At 30.2% G+C, this 27,940-nt stretch overlaps 4 protein-coding genes across 4 annotated transcripts; 3 read left to right on the forward strand and 1 right to left on the reverse strand.

Annotated features, from left to right (window-relative positions):
• The first annotated feature begins 2,283 nt into the window (after positions 1–2,283).
• On the forward strand, positions 2,284–10,845 carry LOC108694405 (Niemann-Pick C1 protein-like). Its single transcript, XM_018203849.1, has 22 exons — positions 2,284–2,587; positions 3,232–3,446; positions 3,776–3,906; positions 4,002–4,131; positions 4,231–4,420; positions 4,517–4,609; positions 4,988–5,205; positions 5,490–5,588; positions 5,676–5,878; positions 6,180–6,380; positions 6,487–6,691; positions 6,782–6,898; positions 7,207–7,387; positions 7,486–7,613; positions 7,879–8,133; positions 8,363–8,526; positions 8,966–9,081; positions 9,237–9,379; positions 9,537–9,733; positions 9,912–10,143; positions 10,399–10,512; positions 10,642–10,845. Exons 1-22 carry the CDS (start codon positions 2,371–2,373, stop codon positions 10,843–10,845), a joined length of 3,753 nt encoding a protein of 1,250 aa, XP_018059338.1. The 5' UTR covers positions 2,284–2,370.
• Positions 10,846–11,773: 928 nt separating this feature from the next.
• LOC108694406 (polyubiquitin-C) lies at positions 11,774–15,311 on the reverse strand. Its single transcript, XM_018203850.1, has 2 exons — positions 15,134–15,311; positions 11,774–13,861 (listed from the first exon to the last, which is right to left on the reverse strand). The coding sequence occupies exon 2, from the start codon at positions 13,852–13,854 to the stop codon at positions 12,019–12,021; it is 1,836 nt and encodes a 611-aa protein (XP_018059339.1). The 5' UTR covers positions 13,855–13,861; positions 15,134–15,311; the 3' UTR covers positions 11,774–12,018.
• A 2,182-nt stretch (positions 15,312–17,493) lies between these two features.
• LOC108694231 lies at positions 17,494–19,969 on the forward strand (the record flags this gene model as incomplete). The annotated part of the gene is made up of 6 exons (XM_018203595.1): positions 17,494–17,504; positions 17,593–17,735; positions 18,460–18,755; positions 18,852–19,135; positions 19,270–19,389; positions 19,537–19,969. Coding segments are annotated over exons 1-6 (1,287 nt in total), but the record flags the coding sequence as incomplete, so codon positions are not given.
• A 3,137-nt stretch (positions 19,970–23,106) lies between these two features.
• Positions 23,107–25,685, forward strand: LOC108694264 (translationally-controlled tumor protein homolog). Its single transcript, XM_018203641.1, has 5 exons — positions 23,107–23,225; positions 23,628–23,698; positions 23,834–24,021; positions 24,326–24,595; positions 25,238–25,685. The coding sequence occupies exons 1-4, from the start codon at positions 23,198–23,200 to the stop codon at positions 24,555–24,557; spliced, it is 519 nt and encodes a 172-aa protein (XP_018059130.1). The 5' UTR covers positions 23,107–23,197; the 3' UTR covers positions 24,558–24,595; positions 25,238–25,685.
• The last annotated feature ends 2,255 nt before the right edge of the window (positions 25,686–27,940 follow it).

Raw genomic sequence — 27,940 nt, forward strand, 5'->3', positions numbered from 1 at the left:
GAGAGAGAGAGAGAGAGAGAGAGAGAGAGAGAGAAAAGAGAGCATAAAGAAACGAGAAAGGGACTTCAAAGAAAGATGTGGGATTAGTAGGATTATTATATATATAAATATATAAGATATATAAAAGAGAAAAGAGGATACAGTTGAGGGAAAGGACGGGGGCGGGTGATAACGAAACGAAAACGAGATAGCATGTAATGATGTAATGAGTCTTTCCAGAGGAAATGAGAAAAAAGGAGATATATACGTCGAGACGAGTTTTTTTTCTTGCGTAAAACGAACTGGGTGACGAGAACCAAGGATGAGATTAATTAAATGTTGCAGTGTATGTGAGTGGAAATATATGGTATGCGCAAGAGAATATAAAAAGAACCCTTTACGTTTTCTCAAACTCGTTACGTAAACGGTACGTTAGCAATGAAATATATTATGATTACGATGATTGCTATATTCGTTGTTATTGTTCCTCGGTTGTAATGCGGAGACGTTTAAGAGTGATCCATTTGTACAATCATTGAGTCATTAAAATATGATTATTCATTATGGAAGTTCTGTCTCTTTTATTCCCTTTTTATCCATATTATTGATAGTAATGCAAATTGATTTCACTTTGAAATTTCCCATCGTACCGTATAAATTATCGCATTGATTTTATACAATTTATTGTCAATTTAGTTTAATTTTTTGAAATTTAAAATAAACTCTTTGCAATAAATGTAATTAAGCAATGAAGCAAAAAATTTGTAACCAACAAGTCAATTTTAAAGTCAATTTTTAAAGTCAATTTTTAACTTCTTCCAACTATTGGAAGAAGTTAAAAATTGACTTTAATTTTTGAACTTTTTGTGATCATAGTCTGATTTGACTTATTTACCTCGATGGACTTAAGATCCTTAAGTATTTATTGTCAAAAACAGAATTTGAAGAAGTTAAGCCGTTTCTGAGAAATTTTGCGATAGATAATCGAATGGATAGACAACATTGTAAAATAATTTGTTATGCTGCACTTAATAAATACATGAAAACATTATAAATAGTTAAGGGATATTATCGGATAACTTATTTTGTAAAATAAAACTTATTTTTATTGTGTATATATTCTTCATAATTCTTTAAGATTTAACATTGTATAATTATAATCATTAAATATTAAGCAGTTCTTAAAAAATTAAGGATACAAAAATAAAATATTGAGATATTATAAAATTATTAAAGATTATCTGTACGCGAATACTGTATGTTCTTTTAAACCCGTGCTGTAATATAAATACAAAAGCTTTATCACATTGTTTTATGAGAGATATCGATAACTCACAGGTGTTTGATAAAATTCCAGATGATTGATTTGTGAAATAATTAATAAATATTGCAGATGATTAAACTAAGTAGTTAAGCCTACATAAATTTGACTTCTAAACATTCCTTAAATTTAATTTATTTCAAGAATTTATCAAAAAGAATATTTACACATTCGTATGTATTTAAAAAGAGTTATTTTAACTGAGAATAAAGAAAACCAAATGTAATGGCGAACGATTTATTTATTTCCATTATAACTTTATTCTATTTATTCTATTTATTTCTAAAATAAAACAAAAAAAGATAATGATCACATATTACATGCAGCTATCGATGAGTTTTCACAAATGAATATTTCATCTAATTCGATTCCAATTGAGCAACTGAAAAGATATCGACATCCTCCTCTATCAGCTACACTATATTCCGTTATTGATAAGGATACAAAATTCTTACCTGCATGATAAGCTGCTAGGAACAGATGATTTGATAAATACAATTTGATATAATAATGTACGTCGATAATCTGAAACAGTTGTTCATTCGATCTAGGAAAGGAAATATAATGCTAATTAATAAATATCTTGAAATTCTTATTAATAAATTCGACCGGCAAATCGCAATTCACAAAGTAAAACAGACAGAAAATCTGCGAAGCGAAATATAATCGCAATATCCTCGGTGATTACAGTGACTATATAAAATTACAGAAAGAATTACGGTGAATATTTGATTGGAACAAAGCCAGTTCATATCATAAAGAAATTAAATTATTTACTGTACTACATGACAGATTTATTGTGCGGAAAAAATTAATAATTTTTTTAAGGAAATGGAAGCGCGAGATGGGAATTCGTTCGAAAAAGTACATTGTCGTACATCGAAGAGTGGTATTTATCACGTTAATCTTGCTTGCGATTGATTTGCCGATGATAATAGCAACGCCTTGAAGTTACAAGTCCAATTGCTATTTTATGGGACGTCGGCTGCTATTAAGACGCGAAATCGAGTCGATTTCGGAACGTTCTTTTTAGAAATCCTTCGATTAATAACTTCAAGTATACCTTCAAAATGACACGACTAGAAGTGTTCGGTTTTTTTCTCGCGCTGTGTTATGTCTTGATTTCGGCGGATGAACAGTATTGCGCGTGGTACGGTGAATGCGGAATAGATCAGGAGACATTTTTTCCACGGACTTGTGTGGCAAAGAACAAAGCCCAACCGATCAACAACCCGATGGCCGAAGCTGTTTTAATGAAAAAATGTCCGCATTTTTTCCAAAACGGTGGTTTGTATATTGAAGTATGTTTTTGCGAGATTTGTTTGTCGCGATTATCAGTGATTGGAAGATACAAAATGACACCTTCGCTTTCAAAGATAGGAAAGAATGGTGTCATGACGTTCAGGGACCGATCATTTTAATTAAGAGAATTCCAATTCAATGAAAATTTTAAATGATAATTCACATAAGAAAGATGACATAATAAGTTTTTTATTATACTTAAATGCATATTGTACTTTATAGTCACTAATGAATCTTTTTAAAACTTTCATATGACAAAAAATAAAAAGATATAATTGTAGATATTATTATAGATATTATTATAATAGATATTATAGATATAATTATAAATATTATTGTAGATATAATTATCTACGTATTTTTTTTATTTTTTAATATTTTTTTCTGAAACAGCCTAATCACTTTTTTGATTCCACGCAAATAATTGTTTTACATATAATAATGGTTTTCTTCAATTATTGTTTCAATGGTTTTCTATGATTCTATAATATTATATGACTCTACAATAAACTTGAGAAAAATCCAATTTGAAAGAAAATATTGATAAATTTTCTTAGGCAATCTCACCCCACGCTTCCCTAATTTTAATTACATGCGTTTACGTAACTGGAACGTTTGATGTTCTATAGAACTGCCAGAGCAAACATGCTGTGATGCAAATCAAATCCTTACAATGGATAAAAGCATGGATATGGCGGAAAGTATTTATGGTAGATGTCCGACTTGCGTAAGAAATATGTTTCGACTGATTTGCGACTTCACATGTAGCCCCAAACAGAATCAATTCGTGAGGGTAACTAAAAGTGCTAAAGAAAATGACATGGAGTATGTCGTTGAATCTCAGGTGATCCTCAGAAGTGTATTTTGGCTTTTACATTCTAATTTTCTCAAAAAATAAATCTAAACATACAAAAAACATATAGAAAACGTAGTAGACGAGTTACATATAGAAAAACATATAAAAAAAGTAGTAGACGAGTTACATGTTTAAACTCTTACAGACTAAATAATAAAATAGCGTTGTAACGAAATTAATAATAATAAACATAAAAAATAGTAAATTAATATATATATATTTAAATATAGCAAATAATTGTAATAGATAATTATAATTTGTAACGGCAATATTAAAAACAATTTGTAGTAATAGAATTAAAATATTGCTGACCGTAGATTCACATCACGGAAGCATTCATAAATGGAACTTACGATTCTTGCAAAAATGTTATCAATCCTACTAGCGGGAATTTGGCCATGGACTTAGGCTGCGGTTCATTCGGAGCCAGTAAATGTTCCCCAAAATTGTAAGTAAGCAGTATGATGCCCACATAAGATTATCGAAATACTGAATGAAATAGAATAAACGACGCATAATACATATGGTGTACAATTCTTAAAGGTGGTACGAATACTTGGGCAAACTGAATCCTTTCAAGCCCTTCATAATGGAATATGTTTATGACGCAGCTGACGAATGGGATGCCGAACCATGGAATGTTACAACCAAAAATTGCAGCGAGGTTTATGATGTAAGTGCGAGAAGAAGAAACACTTACATCGAAACTTATTTATTCATCTTAAATTTAATATGTTAAAGTATTTTTTTTTTCTATATTTGGTTTTGCCAGAACTCGTCTAAGGTCTGTAGTTGCGTTGATTGTCCCATTGCGTGTCCTTTCGTTGAATTAGACATTGACGCAAATGATACGTTCATGATTGGCGAATTTAGTGGCTATGGCGTCATAGCGGCTATACTTGTCGTTTTGGTTACAATTATAATAGGTGGTATATACGCAGTGATCAAGAAACGTAAAAACGGTATGAATAGTATAAAATCAATCTTAAATTGATATTAGAATTTTTTTAAAACTTTCTTTAATATTTGAAATTGTTCCTAAATTTCTACACTATTAGGTACTTCCAAGACATCAACGAAAAAGACAGACAGAAGCTGTAGGCAAAACTATCAAAAAGTCTTTGAAGTAGCCTTCGTTGCTTGGGGAACAGGTAATTGTTTCTTTCATAAATATAGTTTTATGTTACATGTGTATGAGTGTGCTTATCTTAGTAATGGAAATTTATTAATAGCAATATTTCTTTATGTATATTTTAATATACATAATTTGATATGCATTTATGTATATTTTAATATAATTTATGAAACAATTGTATTGTATGAAATACACATAAAAAAATATTGTCATTATAATACATCTCTCGTATAGCTAAATGCAAATTAAAGTATTTAAAATAAATTACTATCCTTTTTATATATTATTAAAAAATTATTTCTTTATCATACTATTATACTATTATATATGTATAACATGTAAAAGAATTTTTAGAAGCAAGAAATAAACATTAACGGTTCTCTATACTTAACAGTGTTCGCCAAGTATCCTATTATCACTTTGTTCACTATCTCCTATATCATTCTTGGTCTGAGTTATGGAATCACGTACCTCTCGATAACAGTAAATCCCATAGAAATATGGGCGGCGGCGAATAGCAGGGCAAGAATAGAAAAGGATTATTTCGATAGTCGTTTCCAACCGTTTTATCGGACCGAGCAAATCTTTATAAAGTCTATTGGTCTTGATAAGGTAAAATATTTGTTGCAATAATTATGATAATTAATAAGCCTCGATATTATAGGTAATTAGTCTCGATATTCTTGTATAAACATCCGAATAAAATCCGTAATATCTAATATTTCCCTCAATGTTAGATTTTTAACGTACATAATATATTTTTTAATATTTAAAAAGATTAAAATTTTTTTCATGTTAAAAGAATGTTTATTATTACATATATATTTATAAGATAACAATAAAAGATAACAATAAAAGATTTTTTAATATAAAAATAAATGTTTTTAATTCAATAGATAGAACATAATACTACAATAGGAGTTATGCATTTTGGACCAGTGTTTAACAAAGAATTCTTGCTAGCCGTGTATGACCTGGAGCAGCAGATTCTTCAAGTACGTTCGTACAATTAAAGAATTTATTACTCAGTACTCAAAATATAATAATTAAGGGTGTGAGGCTAATATTTTTAACGTCTGCAGTTAGGCCAAGAAACTGACGAAGGACTAGAAAAGATTTGCTATGCTCCTGTACAAAGCGAATTTATCGGACCAGTTACTCTTAATCTCTGCACTGTGCAAAGTATATGGGGATATTTTCAAAATGACCTCACTTTGTTTAATGAAACAGAGATAATCGGAGAATACAAAACTAACTATTTGGATTATTTGTACAAATGTATGCAGTAAGTACGATACGCTCACGTTTGTATGTCTAATAAATTATACAATGGATAGCACTTTCAATAAAAATTTACGACAGTAATTTAGTATTCCTTAATCTATCATTTATAAGTTGGAATATTAATAATAATTCGATAATAGTAATTAAAAAAAAATAATTTCACAATTTTGAAAAAAATGTAAACGTGTCAAATTTAAAAAGTAACAAGTCATTGGATCTTTCTTCCAAATGTATAATAACAATTTGCGTAATAAAAATTGTTGAAAAAATTCACTATATTTAAAATCTTAAATCTCTTTCAGAAATTCTTTTAATCCAGACTGCATGGCGCCGTATAAGGGACCTATAATACCTGCCATAGTGCTCGGAGGTTTTCTCAGAGAAGGAGAATTTCAATACGAATCCTCAGATTACATTACAGCGACTGGATTAGTTTTAACATTTCTGGTGCGAAATTCTCTTAATGAGAAGGACCTCGTGCCGATCATCAAATGGGAACAACGGTGAGTAAAAGTCAAAAAAGAAAAGAGAATAAAATTGATGACACTAATAATAATTATTAATGCACGAATTGTACATATTAAACTACGCGATTATTGTAAATTTCAGCTTCCTTGAGTTTATGGAAAAGTGGAATCAAAATGATCGACCTGATTTTATGGATGTCGCATGGTCTACCGAAAAATCGATACAAGACGAATTGGATAGGACATCGAAAGCGGAAATGATAACGGTGGTTATCAGTTACCTTGTTATGTTCATTTATGTCGCTTTAGCTCTCGGTAAAATGAAGATTTCCGTTATTGGTTGTTTCGTAAGTTTTACCTTTACATTCGATCTCGTAAAATTATAAAACACATAAATATATGATGCAGAAGGCTTTAATTATAATTTTCCAATTTAGACTGAAAGCAGAATCGTATTGAGCGTCGGTGGAATCATCATAGTTATAGCATCAGTCGCTTGTTCTCTTGGTATTTTCGGCTATATTGGCGTACCAACTACTCTGCTCACAATCGAGGTATCACAATTAATTTGAAGAATAATATAATATACATTTAACAGTGTACGTAAATTTCTTACAAATACGAAAACAAATTATTGTAATAAAATTTAAATAAGTGTATAATTTTGTAAAAAATATTAAAGTAAGTAAATTATTTCCTAATGTTTTTTAAATAATACAAAATTAATATGGATGATAAAAAAATTAAACATTCATCAAATCTATATTCATCAAATGTAATTTAGATAGTTTAAACATTGTATTGTATTAATAATAGAGACGTTTATATAGGTACAACAATTTAATGGTAAATTATTGTTCAGGTAATTCCTTTCTTAGTGCTAGCTGTCGGAGTTGACAATATTTTCATCTTGGTGCAAAATCATCAAAGAAATCCACGAGATGTCGACGAAACAATTCCAGAGCACATCAGTAGAGTTCTGGCTGCAGTCGGACCTTCAATGTTGCTTACCAGTACATCCGAATGTTGCTGTTTCCTCATTGGTACGTAAAGATATAACATACAGTTAATTTAAAAAATAAAGAAAAATAGAGCCTTTTCTTTTGTTTGTAATTTTAATGTAAAAACTAAAAATTTTCAGGAGCATTTTCTGCAATGCCAGCGGTCAACACCTTTGCAATGTACGCCTCGGTATCGATTTTAATCAATTTTCTCCTTCAAATAACAGCTTTTGTTGCTTTATTGTCGCTTGACTCACGAAGAGCTGAGGTAAATTGTACAAACAATTTACTTAACAATTTTTAATAGTTTTTCTGTGAGAGAAATCGTGTCTTTAATAGTTAATAATATACATATACAAATGCAAATTGATATTATTTTAATTATATTCACACATTATATAATTATTTCGAAAGAAATTTTATAATTATTTTTGAAAGAAATTTTAATATCCTAATAACGATCAATATTTTAATTTTTAACGAGAGTCTCAAAATAGCTTGTGCAATTTTTAAAGCAGACTGATATTTTTTAGAATAATCGCCTGGACGTTTTCTGCTGCGTTTCCATCAAGAATAATTCGAATGTCAACGAACGCGATGGTATTGTTCACGCAATTTTCGAGCACACCTACACGCCATTTCTAATGAAAACGCCAGTCAGAGTTGTCGTCATAGTGATCTTCATCGCCGCTCTCGCTACTCATATGATGGTTTTTCCGCAGATGGAGATTGGTCTGAATCAGAAACTTTCGATGCCCGAAGACTCTTATGTTCTCAAATACTTTACGGTAAAGAGTTATTTTCGAAAAAAACAATGAAAATCGAAATATTATAATTATTACAATTCAATGCGTGCAATCATTTTATCGCTTAAAACTCGAAACGAGAAATATTTTTTCTCTTATTAAAATTCGAGAAAAGGCATTTACTTTATATTTTTAGAATATCATGTTCATTTATTATACGGAATATTGTTATAAATAGCATTATAATTATAAATGACTGTTATATTTTCAGTATATGGAAGATCTCTTTTCGATGGGACCACCTGTATACTTTGTGGTGACGGAAGGCCTGAATTATAGCAAGAAGGAAGTACAAAACGTCATATGCGGCGGTCAAGGATGCAACACAGATTCTTTGTATACACAGATTTATTCGGCTGCCAAACAATCCTCCGTGTTTGTATTTCTTATAATTTAAGAAATCTCCAAAAAATGTGTTGCAAATCAAAAAAATTAACAAAATAAATAAACGAAGACAATGGGCTAATGAGAATTGGCGCTGTAGTAATTGCGCTATTATTTCATAAATCCAATATTATAAACATATATATGTATATAGACGTTTCGGCTAATCTTTTAGCCATCAAAAAAGACGATACAAATTAACGTAAATTAATGATCATGAGGAGGTTCATTACTCTCCCATGCATTTATTTCTTTTCTACTTCGTGTTCTAACATAAAATATCTATTTGTTTTATTAGAGTAATTTTATGCTCTTTTACTGCTAATCAATTTGGCATTTGTAATTATTTTCTGGGTAACTTTGTAGCTAAATTAACAATATTTGAAAATATCATTCATGCAGGAAGAACTTTATCTATTAATTATTGCAGATCCTATTTATCTAAAGCAGCTTCATCTTGGATAGATGATTACCTCGATTGGTCGTCGATTGGTAGCTGCTGCAGATATTATACAAACAACCAATCCTACTGTTTGCACACTAATGGTATGTATTATCATATTTCAAAATTATTATATTAATATACATGTTACGTATGTAATATCAATTTTTGGATAATAATACCATGCTCTTTAACCTTATACGCAATTTTTTTTCTTATTAATCTAATAAATTTAACTTGATGATAAAATAACTTATAGGTGACTGTAAGCCATGCGGGATTATCATTGATCAGGATACCTCCCGTCCGAATGAAACAGGTTTCAGGAAGTACATCCCGTATTTCGTAAACGACATTCCAGACGAAAAATGCGCCAAAGCTGGCAAAGCTCTTTATTTCGATGTAAGTCAATATTATTAAGACTCATCGCATTTTGATAAGAATGGAGTATTTTTATGCACAAAATAAATTCTTTCCAATTCTAAAAACGTAACAACAAAAACTAAAAATTAGATTTTTTTAAACAAAATATGCTAATAAAAATTTTTGTTTTGAACAGGCAATAAACTTTTATTACGACGAGTATGGTCTAACAAATGTGAATAATTCATATTTCATGGGTTACCATACGCCCTTAAAAAAATCATCCGATTGGTACGAAGCACTGGAAGCTGCCAGAATAATATCGGAAAACATCACAAATACAATTAACAATGCTAATGTATCTGATCAAGAAATCCATGTATTTCCATATAGGTAAGAAGAAATTAAAAAGAAATTAAATTATTTCAAGAAATTAAAAGAATTCTATGCTTTTACAATCGTCTAATTTGAAAAATTGGTAACCTCGTAAATATAAATTGCCAATTTTTTTAAATTTTTATACTTTTCTTACTATTGTATTATCGAATAAATTTTTCATTGCGCGTTTCAGTATATTCTATGTGTTCTACGAGCAGTATTTAACTATCTGGCGGGAAACCTTATCATCGATAGGTTTATCTCTTGCTGTAATCTTCGTGGTGACGCTATTTTTCACAGGAATATCATTATTCTCCACAGTGATAGTCGTTCTTACTGTCTTGATGATAATAATCAATTTGGCGGGTCTAATGTATTGGTGGAACATTAGTTTGAATGCAGTTTCTCTCGTAAATTTAGTTATGGTTCGTGTATTTATTTTATTTTTGCTTGTTCTCTAATGAGATATCACCTATAATTAAATAATTAATTATTTTTATCATAAATTTGATAATATCATTATATAAGAATATTTATTTGTTTATCAGATTACGATATAAAATTTTATCATTATTTAATTGATATATGTATATGTTTAAAATATTTTTAAAAATGGGTTGTTAAATTATATAATAAATTTGTTACGTTATTATTATGTACTAAAGTATGAATTTTTATAGGCGGCCGGTATCTCCGTAGAATTTTGCAGCCATATAGTGCACTCCTACATTACTTCTGTAGAGACGACAAGGATCGGTAAAGCATCGGAAGCTCTTTCCGTCATGGGAAGTTCTGTAAGTCCAATCAAATGTCGTGAAACACAACCGATATATTTTCTAATTTAAATACATCAAAAGAAAATCTCTAATTTTCTTGGATAAAATATATTTTGTATATAAATCCGTTTTCACGCTATTTCACAGGTATTCTCTGGGATTACTTTGACCAAATTTGTGGGAATCGTGGTACTGGCGTTTGCAAAGACACAGATTTTCCGAGTTTTTTATTTCAGAATGTATTTGGGAATTGTTCTGTTTGGAGCGGCTCACGGTCTAATATTCTTACCAGTGTTGTTAAGTTTTATAGGTGAATATCGCATAATCACATTGAAGCCGTTAATTTTTTAAAATATAATAGAATATGCAACACAATAATATAATTATTAATTATTACAGGACCTGTATAGAATACTTATTGTTCTATGAAGATGATAAGAAAAACTTGTAAAAAAAAGTGCACAGCAATGGAAAAGCTATCCTATGTGACTTGTACTTATTTAGAGATTATCAGTATGATCAGTACGTAAATTATTTCATTAGTATGATATGACTCTACAAAATTTTAATTTCTGCGTTGAATATCATTTGCATTAGACTGGATACATAATTGTGTGTTAATCAACGTGTGACAATCATCATGTATATAATTGTATATATATTCAGCAAATCAGTGCAATTTTTCATCGAACTTGTTTTATTGGAATTTTCCAGCAAAAGATACAAATTAACAATCATCCTATCCTTATTCGATAATCAATAAGATAGAATGACTCTTGTATCGATTTGTGCCTCTGCTGGAAAGCTTCCATTATGTCGCGTGCATTGTATGTTAACATAAATATTTTTGAGAGATTATCTTTTTTTTTCCAAATCTAAGAATACAGAAAATATATTGATATTTGTATTTATTGATAAGTGAAGAACAAATAGTCGAATTTGTAACTTTATCAGTATTCATTTTTCAAGTGATTGTAATATCAAATATTTGGAAGGTATAACTTATTCATTTATTGATTGAGCATTAAAATCAATAAAAATTAAATAATATAGATTATTTACTTTTAGTAACTAAGTTACTAAAACGTAACTTAGTATTTCATTCTGTAATAAAGGTTTCTCTCAGGGAGCCATATATTGTAACTTAAATTTTATATTGTAATAAAGGTATCACAAGTAATACGACAAATTATATTTGCGAACTTATATATAATAAATACACAAGGAAATTTTTGATTGGACTTTATAGGAAGTTTATAGGAAAATCATTCGAGCTTAATCCTAATGCAATTTAATGTTTATTAGACAAGAATGCATTCATTTGCATATATATTTGAATTACATTTTCTTACATTCTTGTTAGACTTCAACATAAATGTTTTTCAAAGTAATATTATAAGTATATGTAGCTACTTGAAACATAAATTAAAAAAAAAAAACGTTAAATATATAAATGCTACCTCAATACTACTGATGCTATTCTTTTTCAATTTGCGACTAGCGAATCTTTCTGTAGATTTCAGCTCACAGGAACACACCTCCACGAAGTCGTAAAACTAAGTGGAGTGTGGATTCTTTTTGGATGTTGTAATCAGAAAGAGTTCTGCCATCTTCCAGTTGTTTGCCGGCGAAAATCAGACGCTGTTGATCCGGTGGAATTCCCTCTTTGTCCTGAATTTTGGCCTTTACGTTTTCGATGGTGTCTGAAGCTTCGACTTCGAGGGTAATGGTTTTACCAGTGAGAGTTTTCACGAAAATTTGCATTCCTCCTCGAAGACGCAGAACCAGGTGAAGTGTAGATTCTTTTTGAATGTTGTAGTCGGAAAGAGTTCTGCCATCTTCCAGTTGTTTACCGGCGAAAATCAGACGCTGTTGATCCGGTGGAATTCCTTCTTTATCCTGGATTTTGGCTTTTACGTTTTCGATAGTGTCTGAAGCTTCGACTTCGAGAGTAATGGTTTTACCGGTGAGAGTTTTCACGAAGATTTGCATTCCTCCTCGAAGACGCAGAACCAGGTGAAGTGTAGATTCTTTTTGAATGTTGTAGTCGGAAAGAGTTCTGCCATCTTCCAGTTGTTTACCGGCGAAAATCAGACGCTGTTGATCCGGTGGAATTCCTTCTTTATCCTGGATTTTGGCTTTTACGTTTTCGATAGTGTCTGAAGCTTCGACTTCGAGAGTAATGGTTTTACCGGTGAGAGTTTTCACGAAGATTTGCATTCCTCCTCGAAGACGCAGAACCAGGTGAAGTGTGGATTCTTTTTGAATGTTGTAGTCGGAAAGAGTTCTGCCATCTTCCAGTTGTTTACCGGCGAAAATCAGACGCTGTTGATCCGGTGGAATTCCTTCTTTATCCTGGATTTTGGCTTTTACGTTTTCGATAGTGTCTGAAGCTTCGACTTCGAGAGTAATAGTTTTACCGGTGAGAGTTTTCACGAAGATTTGCATTCCTCCTCGAAGACGCAGAACCAGGTGAAGCGTGGATTCTTTCTGAATGTTGTAGTCGGAAAGAGTTCTACCATCTTCCAATTGTTTGCCGGCGAAAATCAGACGCTGTTGATCCGGTGGAATTCCCTCTTTGTCCTGAATTTTGGCCTTTACGTTTTCTATTGTGTCAGAGGCTTCAACTTCAAGGGTGATGGTTTTACCGGTGAGAGTTTTCACGAAGATTTGCATTCCTCCTCGAAGACGCAGAACCAGGTGAAGCGTGGATTCTTTCTGAATGTTGTAGTCGGAAAGAGTTCTGCCATCTTCCAATTGTTTGCCGGCGAAAATCAGACGCTGTTGATCCGGTGGAATTCCCTCTTTGTCCTGAATTTTAGCCTTTACGTTTTCGATGGTGTCTGAAGCTTCGACTTCGAGGGTAATGGTTTTACCAGTGAGAGTTTTCACGAAAATTTGCATTCCTCCTCGAAGACGCAGAACCAGGTGAAGCGTGGATTCTTTCTGAATGTTGTAATCGGAAAGAGTTCTACCATCTTCCAATTGTTTGCCGGCGAAAATCAGACGCTGTTGATCCGGTGGAATTCCCTCTTTGTCCTGAATTTTGGCCTTTACGTTTTCTATTGTGTCAGAGGCTTCAACTTCAAGGGTGATGGTTTTACCCGTAAGAGTCTTTACAAAGATCTGCATGCCTCCACGAAGACGCAGAACAAGATGAAGCGTAGATTCCTTCTGAATGTTGTAGTCAGAAAGAGTTCTGCCATCCTCTAGTTGCTTTCCAGCAAAGATCAAACGTTGTTGATCTGGAGGAATACCTTCTTTATCTTGGATCTTAGCTTTGACATTTTCGATAGTGTCAGAAGCTTCCACCTCAAGGGTGATGGTTTTTCCAGTGAGGGTTTTTACAAAGATTTGCATGATGAATCTGTAAATAACAAAAAACATATATAATATTATATTATAATAGTATAAGTCTAATATAATCTTTGTATCATTAATAGTAAAATTCTATCACAATATAATAATTATATGCTTTCTATTTTATTTGGACACAAGCTGACAACAAATGTCATTTTGCTTTTGTTATTTATGAAATGACAAGAAAAATATTTGGATTGATTTGTGTAAATGAAAAGCATCCATTAAAAGTTTTAGCTGCAAAAATATAAGTTTAAGAATAAAAAGATTTAATTCAGTGTAGAAAAAATAAGAATGGTAATTTTACAGCGTTTAATTCCAACAATATTCTCACTAATAAAATTATCTTGAATGTTTCTATTTATCTAGCAAATGAGAATGGATTAAAATGGATTGAAATTTTTTTTCTGTGTGTATTTTAAATAGCGAATACTTTTTTTTGGATTTAATTGAATTCAATTGATGCAATTGGATTGAAAAATTGTATTTTCTATTCAAAATTTTAAATTGAATAATATTCACAAATATGCACAAAAAAAGCTAATATTATTTTTAGATTGAAAGGCATAGAGATATACTCCATGCAATTCCTATAAATAAAAATGCATTTAGGATTGAAAAGCATTCTTTACTTCAACATTCGTGAATCAATATTTCTGAAAATCTAAATCTAAATTCATTTCAATCCATCCTTGTTTGCTGGGTAGTAACATAAATATCATTCCATCTTTCTCAGCATTTAATGAGTGACAAAAATAGAAAAATACTTGTCATCAAATAGGAATATCCTTTTTTTTCTTTTTTACACAGATTTATATATTTTGAGTCGACCTTTATAATGTACATCGTAGTCATAGATTCCAATTGAAATTAACTTAACGGTATAAATGCTTCAAAGCGTTACATTAACGAAGAAATTAGGTCGGACACGTACGCTTCATAGCAACGAACGATTTGCAGGTCACAATCTCTACAAAGCATCTGTTCACATAATGGCGTCCTTCCAAGACAAAATAATTTCCAACATTCTTCTCTGTGACACTCTATCTACTAAATTTAATATAGGACAAACCTAAAGTGTTATTTTACATGTTCAAGGTAAACGAACAAGTTAAATCTTGCAAATCTAATATAATCGATTACAAGGTACGACGAGAAAGGAATTGTTAACTTGACAAAATGGAAGGACTTATGGCGTCGATAGAAAGCAGAAATTTCTAATCTGCGCAACAGTAACAGATCTTCGTAATGATGAAACGGATAATCATCAATCGCTTACCTGAAATCGAAATGATCCGCAGCTACTGACTCGCAATGCAACCCAGAACCTTCGATAAAAGAAACGTATATGAACAAGCGTTTATCGGATCAACTTTAACCAACTCTCTGAGCTGTCTGCTCTTACAAAATGTTGCAGTATAGAAACGCAATGAAAAAATAACATCGGACAATCTGACGAGAACATTTCTTGCGCATGCGCCAAACGTGTCAATTACCGATAGGATAAAGTGCCTCCCCTCTAAGCGCCTCTGGAGGTCTGTTCTATATTCTATCTGAACTGTCTGAACTGGTGCGCGAACAGTGCAATAGGTTTGTTTGTCTTGCTCAGGAGTTTCGCACAATAAAAGAAATAGGGAACAGAGAATAAGAATTTCGACTTATTAGAAACTGTATATTCCACAATACATGATTTCTGATAGATTGAAATTCTTATTCTCTGTTCTCTGCTCCTTTTATTGTGCAAAGTTCTTTAAGGCTTAAACACAGTATAATATATACAATATATAACAATATATATCTATCTCATTTTAAGTGTAAATAAGTGTAAAGGCTTAAATACAATAGGCACAGGCAACAGGAAATAACGAGCCATCCAATCAGAGCTCTGGAGTGTAAGTTCGATATTATATTCCAGAGCTCTGATTGGACGCCTCATCATTCCCTATTGCCTGTGCCTATTATGTTTAAGCCTTTACACTTATTTACACTTAAAATGAGATAGATATATATTTGACGCTGAAAAGAGAGAGCGAGCTCACTGTATGTGTTTCAACATTTACTGTTAGTACTAAAAATCTATAGTACACGTGACGTCAACTTTAGACTTTCAGAACTGACAGTAAATTTTAAAATATAGTCTATAATAAGTCTCCTACACACAGAACGCGGCAACGCTTGCCATGTGGCGAAAGTTAGTGCGATATCCAATCAACGTCTCGCTTGCTCGGAAATAACAGATATGTAACTTCCACTATGCACAAAAGTTGAACTCAATCAAATTTTTGTCGCGTGGCGGAAGTAATATTACATCATTTCTAGAAGATGTGCAAGGTAAAGTCGACTTAAGAACATAGAATTATTTAGTTAGTGCGATAATTTTTGCCGCGCGGCAAGCGTAGCCGCGTGTGCGGGAACCAATAAACACAATGCCCAATCTTTAATTATTGCCGTATTTCGAACCGCATTGTTCGAACACGTTCGTGTTGTTTTCTTCTGATGAAATTTTTTTAAAAATATCATATAATTTTTTTAGAACTTTTATTTAAATTTCAGGATTTTTCAGAATTTTTGTATAATTTCATACATTTTAGAAAATTTCTCTTTTTATATTAATATATATTATATCGAAACAGAGGAAGAGTATAAGGGAAACTATATATTCATGTCTTTTCTAGAATTCTTTATATAATATGTGAACTCTGAAATATTTTGAAATTTCTCGTTTTATAATTTCTAAAATAAACTTACGAAATCTAGAAAGTTTAATAATATATACTTTTTCAAAAATGTTCATATATTTAAAACATAACGAATTTCTAAAAATATTATATATGAGCTAAAGTGATAGGTAATAAAAAATATTATATATTATGAAATAACAAAATATGTGAGAAATTTTTTTTGTTAAGGTCGATATAATGATTTTTAGATATGATTAAAAAATCGAGATTTATTCCTTAACGAATGCTTTATGTTACGAATAGCAAAAATTCGAGGAAGAAAACGTAATAGCAAAAGGAACAGATGAATTATTTCTCGAGGAACTTTATTGAAAGAATTTCTCCAGTAAGCAAGAAACATTTTGGGACATTTCTGCAACATTTTAGGAACGTTGTAACGTTTGTTGATGAAAAGTGTTCCTTACTTATTATATACTGAGATATCATTTAGACATATCTTCATGTTGCGAATGTCACATGACTGTAAACAAACATGTAATTTGCTTCCTACTTCTTAAGTCTGAATATTATATTTTCTAGAAATTTCAAAGCTCTTTTCGTTCTGTAAATTTGTGTTGTTTCATAAAAAGATATCGATCGATTGTAACTTTACTTTCTTCTTACAAATTTCATTATAGAATTAGATTAGCATTAATGGAGCAAGTGAAAATTTTAAATAAATATTATACTAATCTAAATTATGATGATAAAAAAGAAAAAGTGAGTATGTATAATAATACGTGCAGTATATAATAATACATTATTGATAATTTGTGAGATTTAATATTATTGCTAAAAGAATCTTCATTTTTTATATGTAACTTGTAATACTGCTTTATGTGCGTATTTTTAGGAACTGAAGAAGATAAATGATATATTTGATACGATAAACAGATATAAATTTAAATGTAATGATGATATGGTAACGAGGTAAATAAAGATAAAATTTTTAAATGGAAATAATAAGAGACATAGAGGTTGCTTTCTTTGTTAATTTAATGTTCTCATTTCTGCACAGATTGCAGATACTGACAGAGACAATATATGAGAACATGTCGTTTTTTTCATCTGTTTTTAAACACATAGATATGGTTACTACTATTTTACACTATTTAACTGAGTATTCTCATATAATCGCTGATAAATCTTTAATATCTTTAGGTACCTACAGTAATATTATTCTCGCATTTGCAATTGAAAAATATTATTTATGTTATTTATATTTTTAGTTTTTTTTCTGATAAGTAAGAATAACAGATAACATAATAACGAACGTATTAAGTTGATTATTTATGAAAATTTTATAACTTCTATATACTTTTAATGTTTTTGTAGACTACGTTTTTGATGAAATACCCAGTTTGTTAGTGATTACACTCATCACAATATGTACAGGATCTGTGATGCATTCATTTTTTCTAAATTGTTTTATGTAATTATATATAAAAAATTCTCTTCACTAATGTAGTTATTCTCATACTTATTTATCGAGAAATTTTTATATTAAAATTAATATTTTATAAATTTTTTTCTAATATCTTTTTCTATATTTTTTTAGAGATATATCACAGAATATCATGAACCTAAATGATGGAATAAATTCTATTATAAACGGTAACAAAGAAACGTTTATTCATAATGTATATTGGATATTTTCCAACAAAGACAGTTGATATAATTATAACATAGAAAATTGTTTCATCCTTATTGTTCAATATCCTTATTGTTCAATAATAAACAAAGATGAAATGATTCACTGGATCTACTCACTGTGTCATCTGTCTCTTGCTGGAAAATACCCATTGTATTATTTAATGTGTATTATTTATAAAAATATGTTTTTGTCTTATAATTAAAATTTTTTATATAAAATGTATTTATACAGACAAATTTTATACAAGGAATGAAATGATAATCTTAGACGATTCGGATTTATATGCAGTTATTAATTGTTTAATAATAACAGACCATTTTCCTTTATATAAAATATGGGTGCAAAAACGAGTAAATGAGAAATTTATATGGCTCATAAAGAATTATCGTTCTGAATTATCCATAACTATTGATACATTTCAATCATTGAAAGATATTCAATTTTTTCCATGTGATGACAAAATAAATGTAGTATCTATATGGTCAGAAGATATTGTAGCTGCGAAGAATTTTGCATTATCTATAAATGTATATTATTTTAATTTAAATTATTTAAAAATAGTATGTTGCCGAGAATTATTTTGAATTTCATTAAAATTCTTTTTCTATTCCATAATTATTCAGAGGCACCTAATATTTATAAATAGATATATGGATTTCTATGGTAATACTATACTTTGGATTTATAAACATGTGTCTACACTTCAAATGAGAACTAAATATGTGATGGATTTGTTGAATATTAATGAATCAATTAATCAAGAATCCAGTATGAATATAGTACAGTTATCATCTGTAAAAATAAACGATTTTTCTGTAGGCGATCTTTTTTATGATGGTGCCTGGCAAAAGCCCATAAAGGGCATGTATTGGAAGCATAATAACAGTTTATGGGCAAATGCAACACAGTAAGAATGCACACATTTTCTTAATATTTAAATTTTATTAGATTAATTGAATATATTATAATCTTTACTTAAATTTAAAAAATTTTTTTAAATATCAAACTTTTAATCAGTTAATGTATATATTGTTATTATAGCATTGATATAAAAAAATGCTATCAATCTGCTAAGAAAGGATTCGAAACTTGGAGTAATGTGTCTATTAAGGCTAGAATACAAATATTATCTAGATTTATGCCCTTATTAAAATTGACTGGGTAAATAAAGTTATCGAAAATAGTTTTTATATATGTCTATACTATATCATTCACACACACACACACACACACACACACACACGCGCATGTATATTTGTTTATTATTGATAACTTATTAGCAATTATTTCTTCGTTTTTCATTTTTAGAAAATTTGTATTAGCAACTATAGTAGAAAGATGGATAAAATTTCCATATTTCTACGAAAGTATACAAGGACACATTGAAAATGAAATGATAGAAGTATTATATACTCGTAAGCCATTAGGTGTTATCATACTTAAAGAGGAAAATGAAAATATTTTGTTTTTTCGATTGATGCAAACTTTAATTGCTGGCAACTCTGTAATTGTAATGTTTGATGCAAACTTGTGTAATCCGTCATCATATTATGACATGTTTTCGACGTGTAAAATACCTCCAGGTGTTATAAATTTATTATCACATGAAAATACAAGTACGCTAGAACCTAAATTATGCTTAGGTGATTATACAACGTACGCAAATAGATATTTTTTGAAAGGAACTTCGTTAGACACATATATTATTCCATTTAAAAAACTTACTTTACCAAATATAATTATAAACCCTTTTCAATAATTTTGATAATGTATGGCATGTATGGTAGTGTTTGATATATACTAAAAATATAAACATCTTGATACATTTATTTTAATATTATGATTTCAGAAAAATATTTTGTCGTTTAATTAACTGGTCTAAGTAAAGATCAATAATTTATAGATAATTGTATTTCATTTTATAAAAGGCTATAAATATTCATTCAGATTATGTTTTTATTTATGTATTTTTATTTGTATACGTATGTTAAAAATTATAAAATTATTACTATAAAATTAATGCTTTCATGTTTCTAAAATGGATTTTCTGTAGATATAAAATTTTAATAATTAAAAAAAAAAAATTTTATAATATATTTTTTATCTTTTTAAATATTTCATATACAGATATAGATATTTCATATGCAGTATAGAAGTATTTATTTAGTTAATTAACTAGAAATGGATGGAGAATAGACAAATGAACACGTTAATTTTTTTCTGTAATATTCTTTATTACGTATATCTTTTAGTCTTTACTTCATATCTATATGCAACGAATTAATCATTGTTAATAATTATATGGATCAGCATTCTCTTTCGTATAAATATTTTGTGATGTTCCTTACTTTTTAGTATAATTATTATTTGTTATAAAATAAATCAGGTAATATCATTTTAGTATTCTATTCTTAAAATGCTGGTAAAAGTTGAATACCATCGAGATAATTGAAAAGGAAAACCTATATTAATAAATAAAATAAACAGCATTAGAACATTTTCTTTTTTCGGGACGAAAAAAGCAAAAATCCAATTAATAAATTTACAAACTATGTCATCATCAAGCAAAAATGTACAATTTTTCTATTTATTCTCAGCGCTCATTTCATTTATATTAGAGTCGATGATTATTCATTTATCTGGTTATCCGGATATTAGAGATAGAAATAAATCTTCAAATATCCGTTGAAGCGGATCTTTCGGATCCGAATCTGTTTCAAACTGTTTAGATATTCTAACTATTAAAGTTTAATGATGAAATCGTTCATTATTCGGATTTCAGATTTCTCAATATATCTTTCTCTATCTCTATGCATACAAGGTGCGTTTATACTTATGTATGGGAGAGCGAAATGAGGACATGAAAGAGAGAGAGAGAGAGAGAGAGAGAGAGAGAGAGAGAGAGAATGAAAAAGGACGAGAGACAGTGGCCTAGTTTCCATTGAGGTTCAAATCGAATCAGAATGTAAGAACCAACCAATTACAGTTTAGCCTGTAGTTTCCCCTGTCGTTTGATTGTAACAAGGGAAACTGTATGTAGTTGGTTGATTCTTATATTCTAATCCGGTTTAAATCCTTGATGGAAATTAAGCCAGTGAGAGAAATAACAAAAAAGTGAGGGAAAAAAACTTTATATATTTATTTTGGTTTATGTATTAATATAAACTAAATATACTTTTACATATATTAATATAATTTTAATTTAATATGGCTTAAATGGAAAAGTTTAGTATACACGCACTACTTCTAAATATTTCTTGAACGATAAAATAAATTAAAAAAGTAGATTCCGATTTTGGAATAGAAAGACAAGAATATTGACATTGATAGAATCAAGGCAACATCTTTTTGTGATTACGGTAATTTCACAAATACTCTTTCGGATCCAATAGATTTATGAGATAATGGATTTGAAAGATTGGATCTGGACAAATTCGAATCCGTAGAGTATTGTATTTTAATATTCAGTTAGGATCCGAATAGTATCACTATCTTAATATCCGATATCGTACAGATCTGATATTAAAATCAAAGAAAATAAATCAATTATTTTCGTTTCCTTTCTTTCCAGAACTGAAATAAAGAACTCTGATTGGTTGAATACTTTATACGTTATGCAAGAGCCTGTGTTCCCTGCTATTCATTGCCAATACTAGCAGTACTAAAAAATGGAACAATTTTCCGCTATTATTAAGTAATGCGCTGCGACAGCGTTTAGTTTCCTCAATGACGTTATAAGCCGATTCTATATTAGTTGCAAGCCGATCGCAAGTTTGTTGCAATCAATCTGAAGCGACGTTAATTTTAAAATGCAAACTTCAGATTGGCTGTCGCAACAAACTTACGATCGGTTTGCAACTAATGTAGAACCGATATGATAGCCATATTGACACTGCGACTACTGCGGCTTTCAAGGATTGTGCTCCAAAATTGATTGCCAGCGCTACAGGTATGTCATCATAAAGAAACCAACAACGTTCCAATTTTAGTAAGCATGCAATTGCTTATACGAATACGCGTTTCAAATTGGAACGATACTCGCCATCTTGGATGCTTTAACTGCCTTACGTCTTCAAGCTGTGTTCTAAAATTGTTTGCTAGCACTGGCAGCATTGTCAATACCGTTCCAGAAATCATCGTGGCAGTGCTGCGAGAGAGTAAAGACGTCACTTTTGTCGTTATTTCCTGCTGCGGTTGAAGAGATGAGGCAGCATCCCAAGATGGCGTGTATCGTTCCAATTTGAAATGTGTGTTCGCACTAATTGCATTACTTACTAATGGCTCTCACACACAGAACGCGGCAACGTTTACTTCCGCGCAGCGGAACTTGACGTTGAAGATTGAGATTAAAGATTAAAAATTGAAATTTCACTAATGAGGACAAAGAAATTTTAGCTTCTTTTGTTCTGATTGGTCAAACTTCAATCTTTCAATCTTCAATCTCATTCTTCAATGCATAATCTGATTCCGGCATAATGCATCATTTGTCCTTGTTGTTCACCTTGTTGTTAATAAAAAAAAAAGAACGATAAAACGATATGCTTCATGCATAACTTGCACCCCATGTATAGAATGAACTATCTATATTGGACTATGTATATTAGACGGGCTTTCTAATAGGATGCAATCTCTTATTACCTGTGCTTTTCATTGTATTTCCGGCTTCACATTTTTGGAATCATTTCACCTTTGTTGTTTATCAGTTAAATAAAGAAAAATGATGCTCACGAGCGATGCGAGAAATTGGACCGTAATTTATTAATACCGCCCTTAAAAATCCTGGATTCTCACCAGATGGCGAAACGATACTGCATGAATCAAAATTGTTCGACTTCGACTCTTCGACACCTTCCAGACCATCACCATTCACCGAGAACGCCAAAGTCTCCTTCTTTTCCGGTGCGCTCTTTTGGGTGACCGTGTCTTGTTTAGTTTTTAGCTGCAGTTGAATCTTTCTCCATCTTCCACTATGAAGATTTATAAAGATATTTTCACCGGTGAGTAAATAAGAAACGACATCCGCGATCACACAAGTCAAGTATTTTTCATTTTCGTTACCAAGACACAATAAAATGCCTAAATGATAATAGCATTTCACAGCGATATTTAAACATATTGAAAAATATTTCTGCAACCTTTCTCTGTGCGAAATTATACTCATAGGCTTCAATGTTGCACGACAAATTAGTATGATTATTATGTTGTAGTTCAGTTTCCCTATAAAATGACTATTAAATTCCTAACCTCTCCATATGTTCTGGAAGATTCGTAAGATTGCAGAAGCAATATACTCGTTTAGTTACCATAAAATTATGAAATCTATATCATCCAAAAGAGATGTTTAAGTCTAGGTTTAAGATGTTTAAGTCTAGGATTACAAAATTTTGTATATATTTTAGGAGACGAGATGTTCTCTGATACCTACAAAATCAAGCTGATAGACGATGTATTATATGAAGTATATGGGAAGGTATATACATTTATATATGTATATATATATATATATGTGTGTGTGTGTGTGTGTGTGTGTGTGTGTTTGTATATATAATATTTATGAAGTGCAAGGAATAATGGCACACACATTTTTTAAAATTAATTCTTGTAGTTAGTTACTCGTAAAGCGGGTGATGTTGAAATTGCTGGTTTTAATCCATCTGCCGAGGAGGCTGATGAAGGTACAGACGAAGCGGTAGAGTCTGGCGTAGACGTTGTATTGAACCATCGCCTTCAGGAAACATTTGCCTTTGGAGATAAAAAGTCTTATACGTTATACCTCAAAGATTACATGAAGAAGTAAGTATCTTTGTATATAGATTTATAGATTTCAATTTATTTAGCTGTAATGACAAAATAGTGAAAAATTCTACTATTGTATACAGTTGAAAAAATATCTTGTATCGTGTTATTATTTATATAGAAATAACTAATTAAAAATCCTAAGGATTAAGAAATAAAAAGCTTTTAAAGTTGACGAATTAAGATAAGTTACATTTGTATGAATTTTTTATTATATCTATTTATATATAAAAAAACATAAATTTAATATACATAACGTATTCTATATTACACAAATATATTTATTAAATTCTTTTTATAGATTAGTAGCAAAGCTAGAAGAAAAGGCACCTGATCAAGTAGATGTGTTTAAGACAAATATGAACAAAGTCATGAAGGACATCTTAGGCCGATTCAAAGAATTACAGTTTTTCACTGGTATTTCAATGGACATCGATGGAATCGTGGGTCTCATGGAATACCGCGAAATCGATGGCGATTCTGTGCCTGTACTCATGTTCTTTAAACACGGTCTTGAAGAAGAAAAGTTCTAAGTAATCTTTAGATACTGAATAAATTCTGGACAAATTTTGTGAGTTATATTCTTATTATTATTAGTAATAGTTATACGTAGTTATACGTATAAAGTTATACGTAGTTAGTGATATTAATAAATTATTAATTAATAAATTATTAATTAATATTATTAACAATAATTATTATTAAAATAAAATATTAAGAATTTATCTTATAAATAAGATATACATGTAAATATTCGTGACCAGCATGTTTTATTTGTGTTTGTCACTGCACGAACATGTTAGATCAAATTGGAAATAAGATTCTCGCTACGACGATTTTCTAGACGTAGCGTTTACTATTAACCAGACATCTTTATAATATAAAATCTTATTTCGATTCAAAAAGTTCATTGTCTTTTGACTCAAAATCTATTGTCTCTTGTCAGAGACTTGGATCTCTTTTGCATATGTTCACTGATAGATAAGAGCTAGTTTTTAACGCTATCACTCCGAGTTTTTCTAACTGCCTATTATTAGAAGGTTATCATGATAAAGATATCCTTGGTTATTACTGCTTTCTGAGATTTGAACCTGAATCTTTGGCATCGAAACAGCAACTCTTTATGCCACAATCGTCGTATTATTTTAATTTTAAAATTATATATTGATCATGAATAACTAATCTTTATTTTTGTTTTTTTTTTTTTTTTCAGGTAAACTGGAAATCAAGACTGCACACATGCTGGAAAGCTGTGAAATTTAGTTAAAAATGTGAAACAAATAATTCAACTTCCAATCTTAATTTTCAACTTACATTAAATAAAATCTCCATTAGCGACTATTTCTTGATGAAATAATTGTACATACTTTGTAACATGAGGGAAAGTGGCAACAGAATTCTTGAAAACAATGTGCAAGCGATTAGTTGCGAAAAAATGTATGTAACAATGTATTCGTTTTTGTCCTTTTTTATATTAGACAATTTTATTTATGTATAAACAAAATGGAAGATGGGGAAAGAGAACTTGCAGTGATGGACTTACATCAGTGACGTAAAGTGTTTACAATTATGTTAATATCCGTAATTAATTATCAATGAACAACAATTTCTGAACTATATTCGACTTAATGTCCATCATAAATAAAAAAAATTTTCCATAATTTTTATTTCATTTATTTTCCACATTTGTATTTATTTGTAGCCTCCTTCGTTCCTTAATGCTCCCTGTAGATAATGAATGTAATGTATATAACTTACGTAAGCTATATCACATAATTTAAAAGTCGTCCAAGAATTTATATATACATTTTATGAAATATATCGCATGTTTCAAGAAATATTGTTATTTTAATTATTACAACTTCTTTTTCTTAAATTGTAGAGTGCCACATACATATACATATATATATATATATATATATACGCGCGCGTGTGTGTGTTGCACTTTACATACTTATATACATATATGTATATATAAGCAATTATATTGTACATTTGTCTATTATAAATCGAAAGATATGATCTTTTGACTGCTTCATAAGCGGAAGTATGATGCTCTTTGCCTCTAATAATAGTTAATAAATACATTGCAAAAAGGAAAATTCAATTAATTATGATTTATTTATCTTTGTCATAAGCATAGAATGTGAATAAAGATTTAAAGGATCTGTAAATGGTATAAAAATATGAGTCTTTTTTTCAGTTCATAAAAATATTATATTTAGATAAGTCAGAATAGACGATCTATCTCTTGGCGCGAAACCGTACATTATATTTCTTTACTCAGGGATTGTTACTAGCCATACTGTTGTACAAGTACACTCATAGCATCACTCCCCTTGTTTTGCACATGCTTGCCCCTAACAATTTCTCATCCTTTCTTACTCTCAGTCTCTCTCTCTTTCTCTCTCTCTCTCTCTCTCTTTCTCTCTCTCTCTCTCGCTTACCTCTTTCATCAGGACCTCTCTCTTACATTTCTACATATTTTATTTATACCCTCATCTCTCGCTTTCTGTGTGTGAATATATTACTCTTATTCTTCCTAAAACATTCGCTCTCCTCACCTGAGAACTCGACGCCTCCGTACGTGATACTTTGCACATTGCCGTACCGTTATATTTGAAAAAAGGTGTACGTTTTACATTTACAAAAGCGTATTTCTTAATAGTTTAGTAGTAAATATAGTATAAGTATGTAGACAGATTTTTTTCGTAATCTACAATGGATGCGCAAATCAAGAAATGTCTCGTTAACTTAACAAAATTGTAACTTACAGCTTAAAAAAAGATAGAATTGGACTCTTGAAGGATGTACATACATACATATATGCACATAAAAAATATATATGTATATATAATATATATAATAAATATATAATATGTATATTATAAATATATTACATATAATATATTAATATATATGTAAGATATATATTATAAATGTGTATATATTCATGTGCACATACATATAATTAATTATATTGCTTTGCTATCTACGGAGCACAACCATATATAGTGTCGTTGGTTATTAAAGCCAGTGAAATAAATTAATATCAATTTGCGACAGAATATCGTACAATCGCCTCATATCCCTTCGTAACGCAAGCAAGGGAGACATCCAAAGTCGCGGTACTTTAAAAATTCGACGAAACGGTAGCGAATCATATCGGAGACTTGTGTATGAAAAAAAAAGAAAAGAAAAGCGATGTTTTATAGGCATTCGTATGCGCGCCGATTAACGATTATCCGTAAAGTGGAATGTTACATTCAACATTTATCGACAATACAATTACAATTCACGAAGTATCCAATCGGCTTTGCAATCGGAGTGTTTTTCTAGTGTCTTCTACGATATTTAAATATCCCTTGTTGTCCTCGCGCGAGAGAATAGTCTAATTTCGAAATTATTAACATTTGCGTACGTTGTTCGCACGTATATAAATGTGCATTCTCTCTTCTGCGCGGGCCAGAAGAAATAATTAAAAAAAGTGATCCATTCTCCGCGGAGCATATCGCATTTTTATGATAATTATTCGAAATAATATTTGATCATAATGGCAGTCATACAAGAGTTAACTTATTAACTTTCTTAATTAGAGATTGCCCATACGTAAATTGTACGACGTTTATACATAGATTGTAATATACTGGCTTATAGTTTAGCTCGTTAAAGGTACGGTATTTTTAGTAGGACACCTGCTACTATTTTTCTTGTTAAGTTGAGTATACCTTACGCGCTTGATAAGAGTAAACGGTATATTATTAACATTATCGGTACTATTATTACTATTATCGTTATTATTGTTATTTATTACTATTATTATTATTATTAAACTTATTTGTACTGATCTATGTAGAATGGGTGCGTAGAGAAAGGGGTTTCGGTATACTATGAAAAGATGCCCTGTCGTTTACTC

The sequence above is a fragment of the Atta colombica genome, unplaced genomic scaffold (assembly GCF_001594045.1).
Source record: "Atta colombica isolate Treedump-2 unplaced genomic scaffold, Acol1.0 scaffold12, whole genome shotgun sequence".
NCBI lineage: Eukaryota > Metazoa > Arthropoda > Insecta > Hymenoptera > Formicidae > Atta > Atta colombica.

Bases quoted from the DNA above. Each gene is read 5' to 3' on its own strand.
- LOC108694405 (XM_018203849.1), top strand. From the start codon at position 2,371: ATGACACGACTAGAAGTGTTCGGTTTTTTTCTCGCGCTGTGTTATGTC. The intron at 5,879-6,179 runs GTAAGTACGATA...AATCTCTTTCAG, and splicing joins TATTTGTACAAATGTATGCA to AAATTCTTTTAATCCAGACT. The intron at 9,082-9,236 runs GTATGTATTATC...AATAACTTATAG, and splicing joins CTACTGTTTGCACACTAATG to GTGACTGTAAGCCATGCGGG.
- LOC108694406 (XM_018203850.1), bottom strand. From the start codon at position 13,854: ATGCAAATCTTTGTAAAAACCCTCACTGGAAAAACCATCACCCTTGAG.
- LOC108694264 (XM_018203641.1), top strand. From the start codon at position 23,198: ATGAAGATTTATAAAGATATTTTCACCG. The intron at 23,226-23,627 runs GTGAGTAAATAA...TATATATTTTAG, and splicing joins TTATAAAGATATTTTCACCG to GAGACGAGATGTTCTCTGAT. The intron at 23,699-23,833 runs GTATATACATTT...TAATTCTTGTAG, and splicing joins TATATGAAGTATATGGGAAG to TTAGTTACTCGTAAAGCGGG.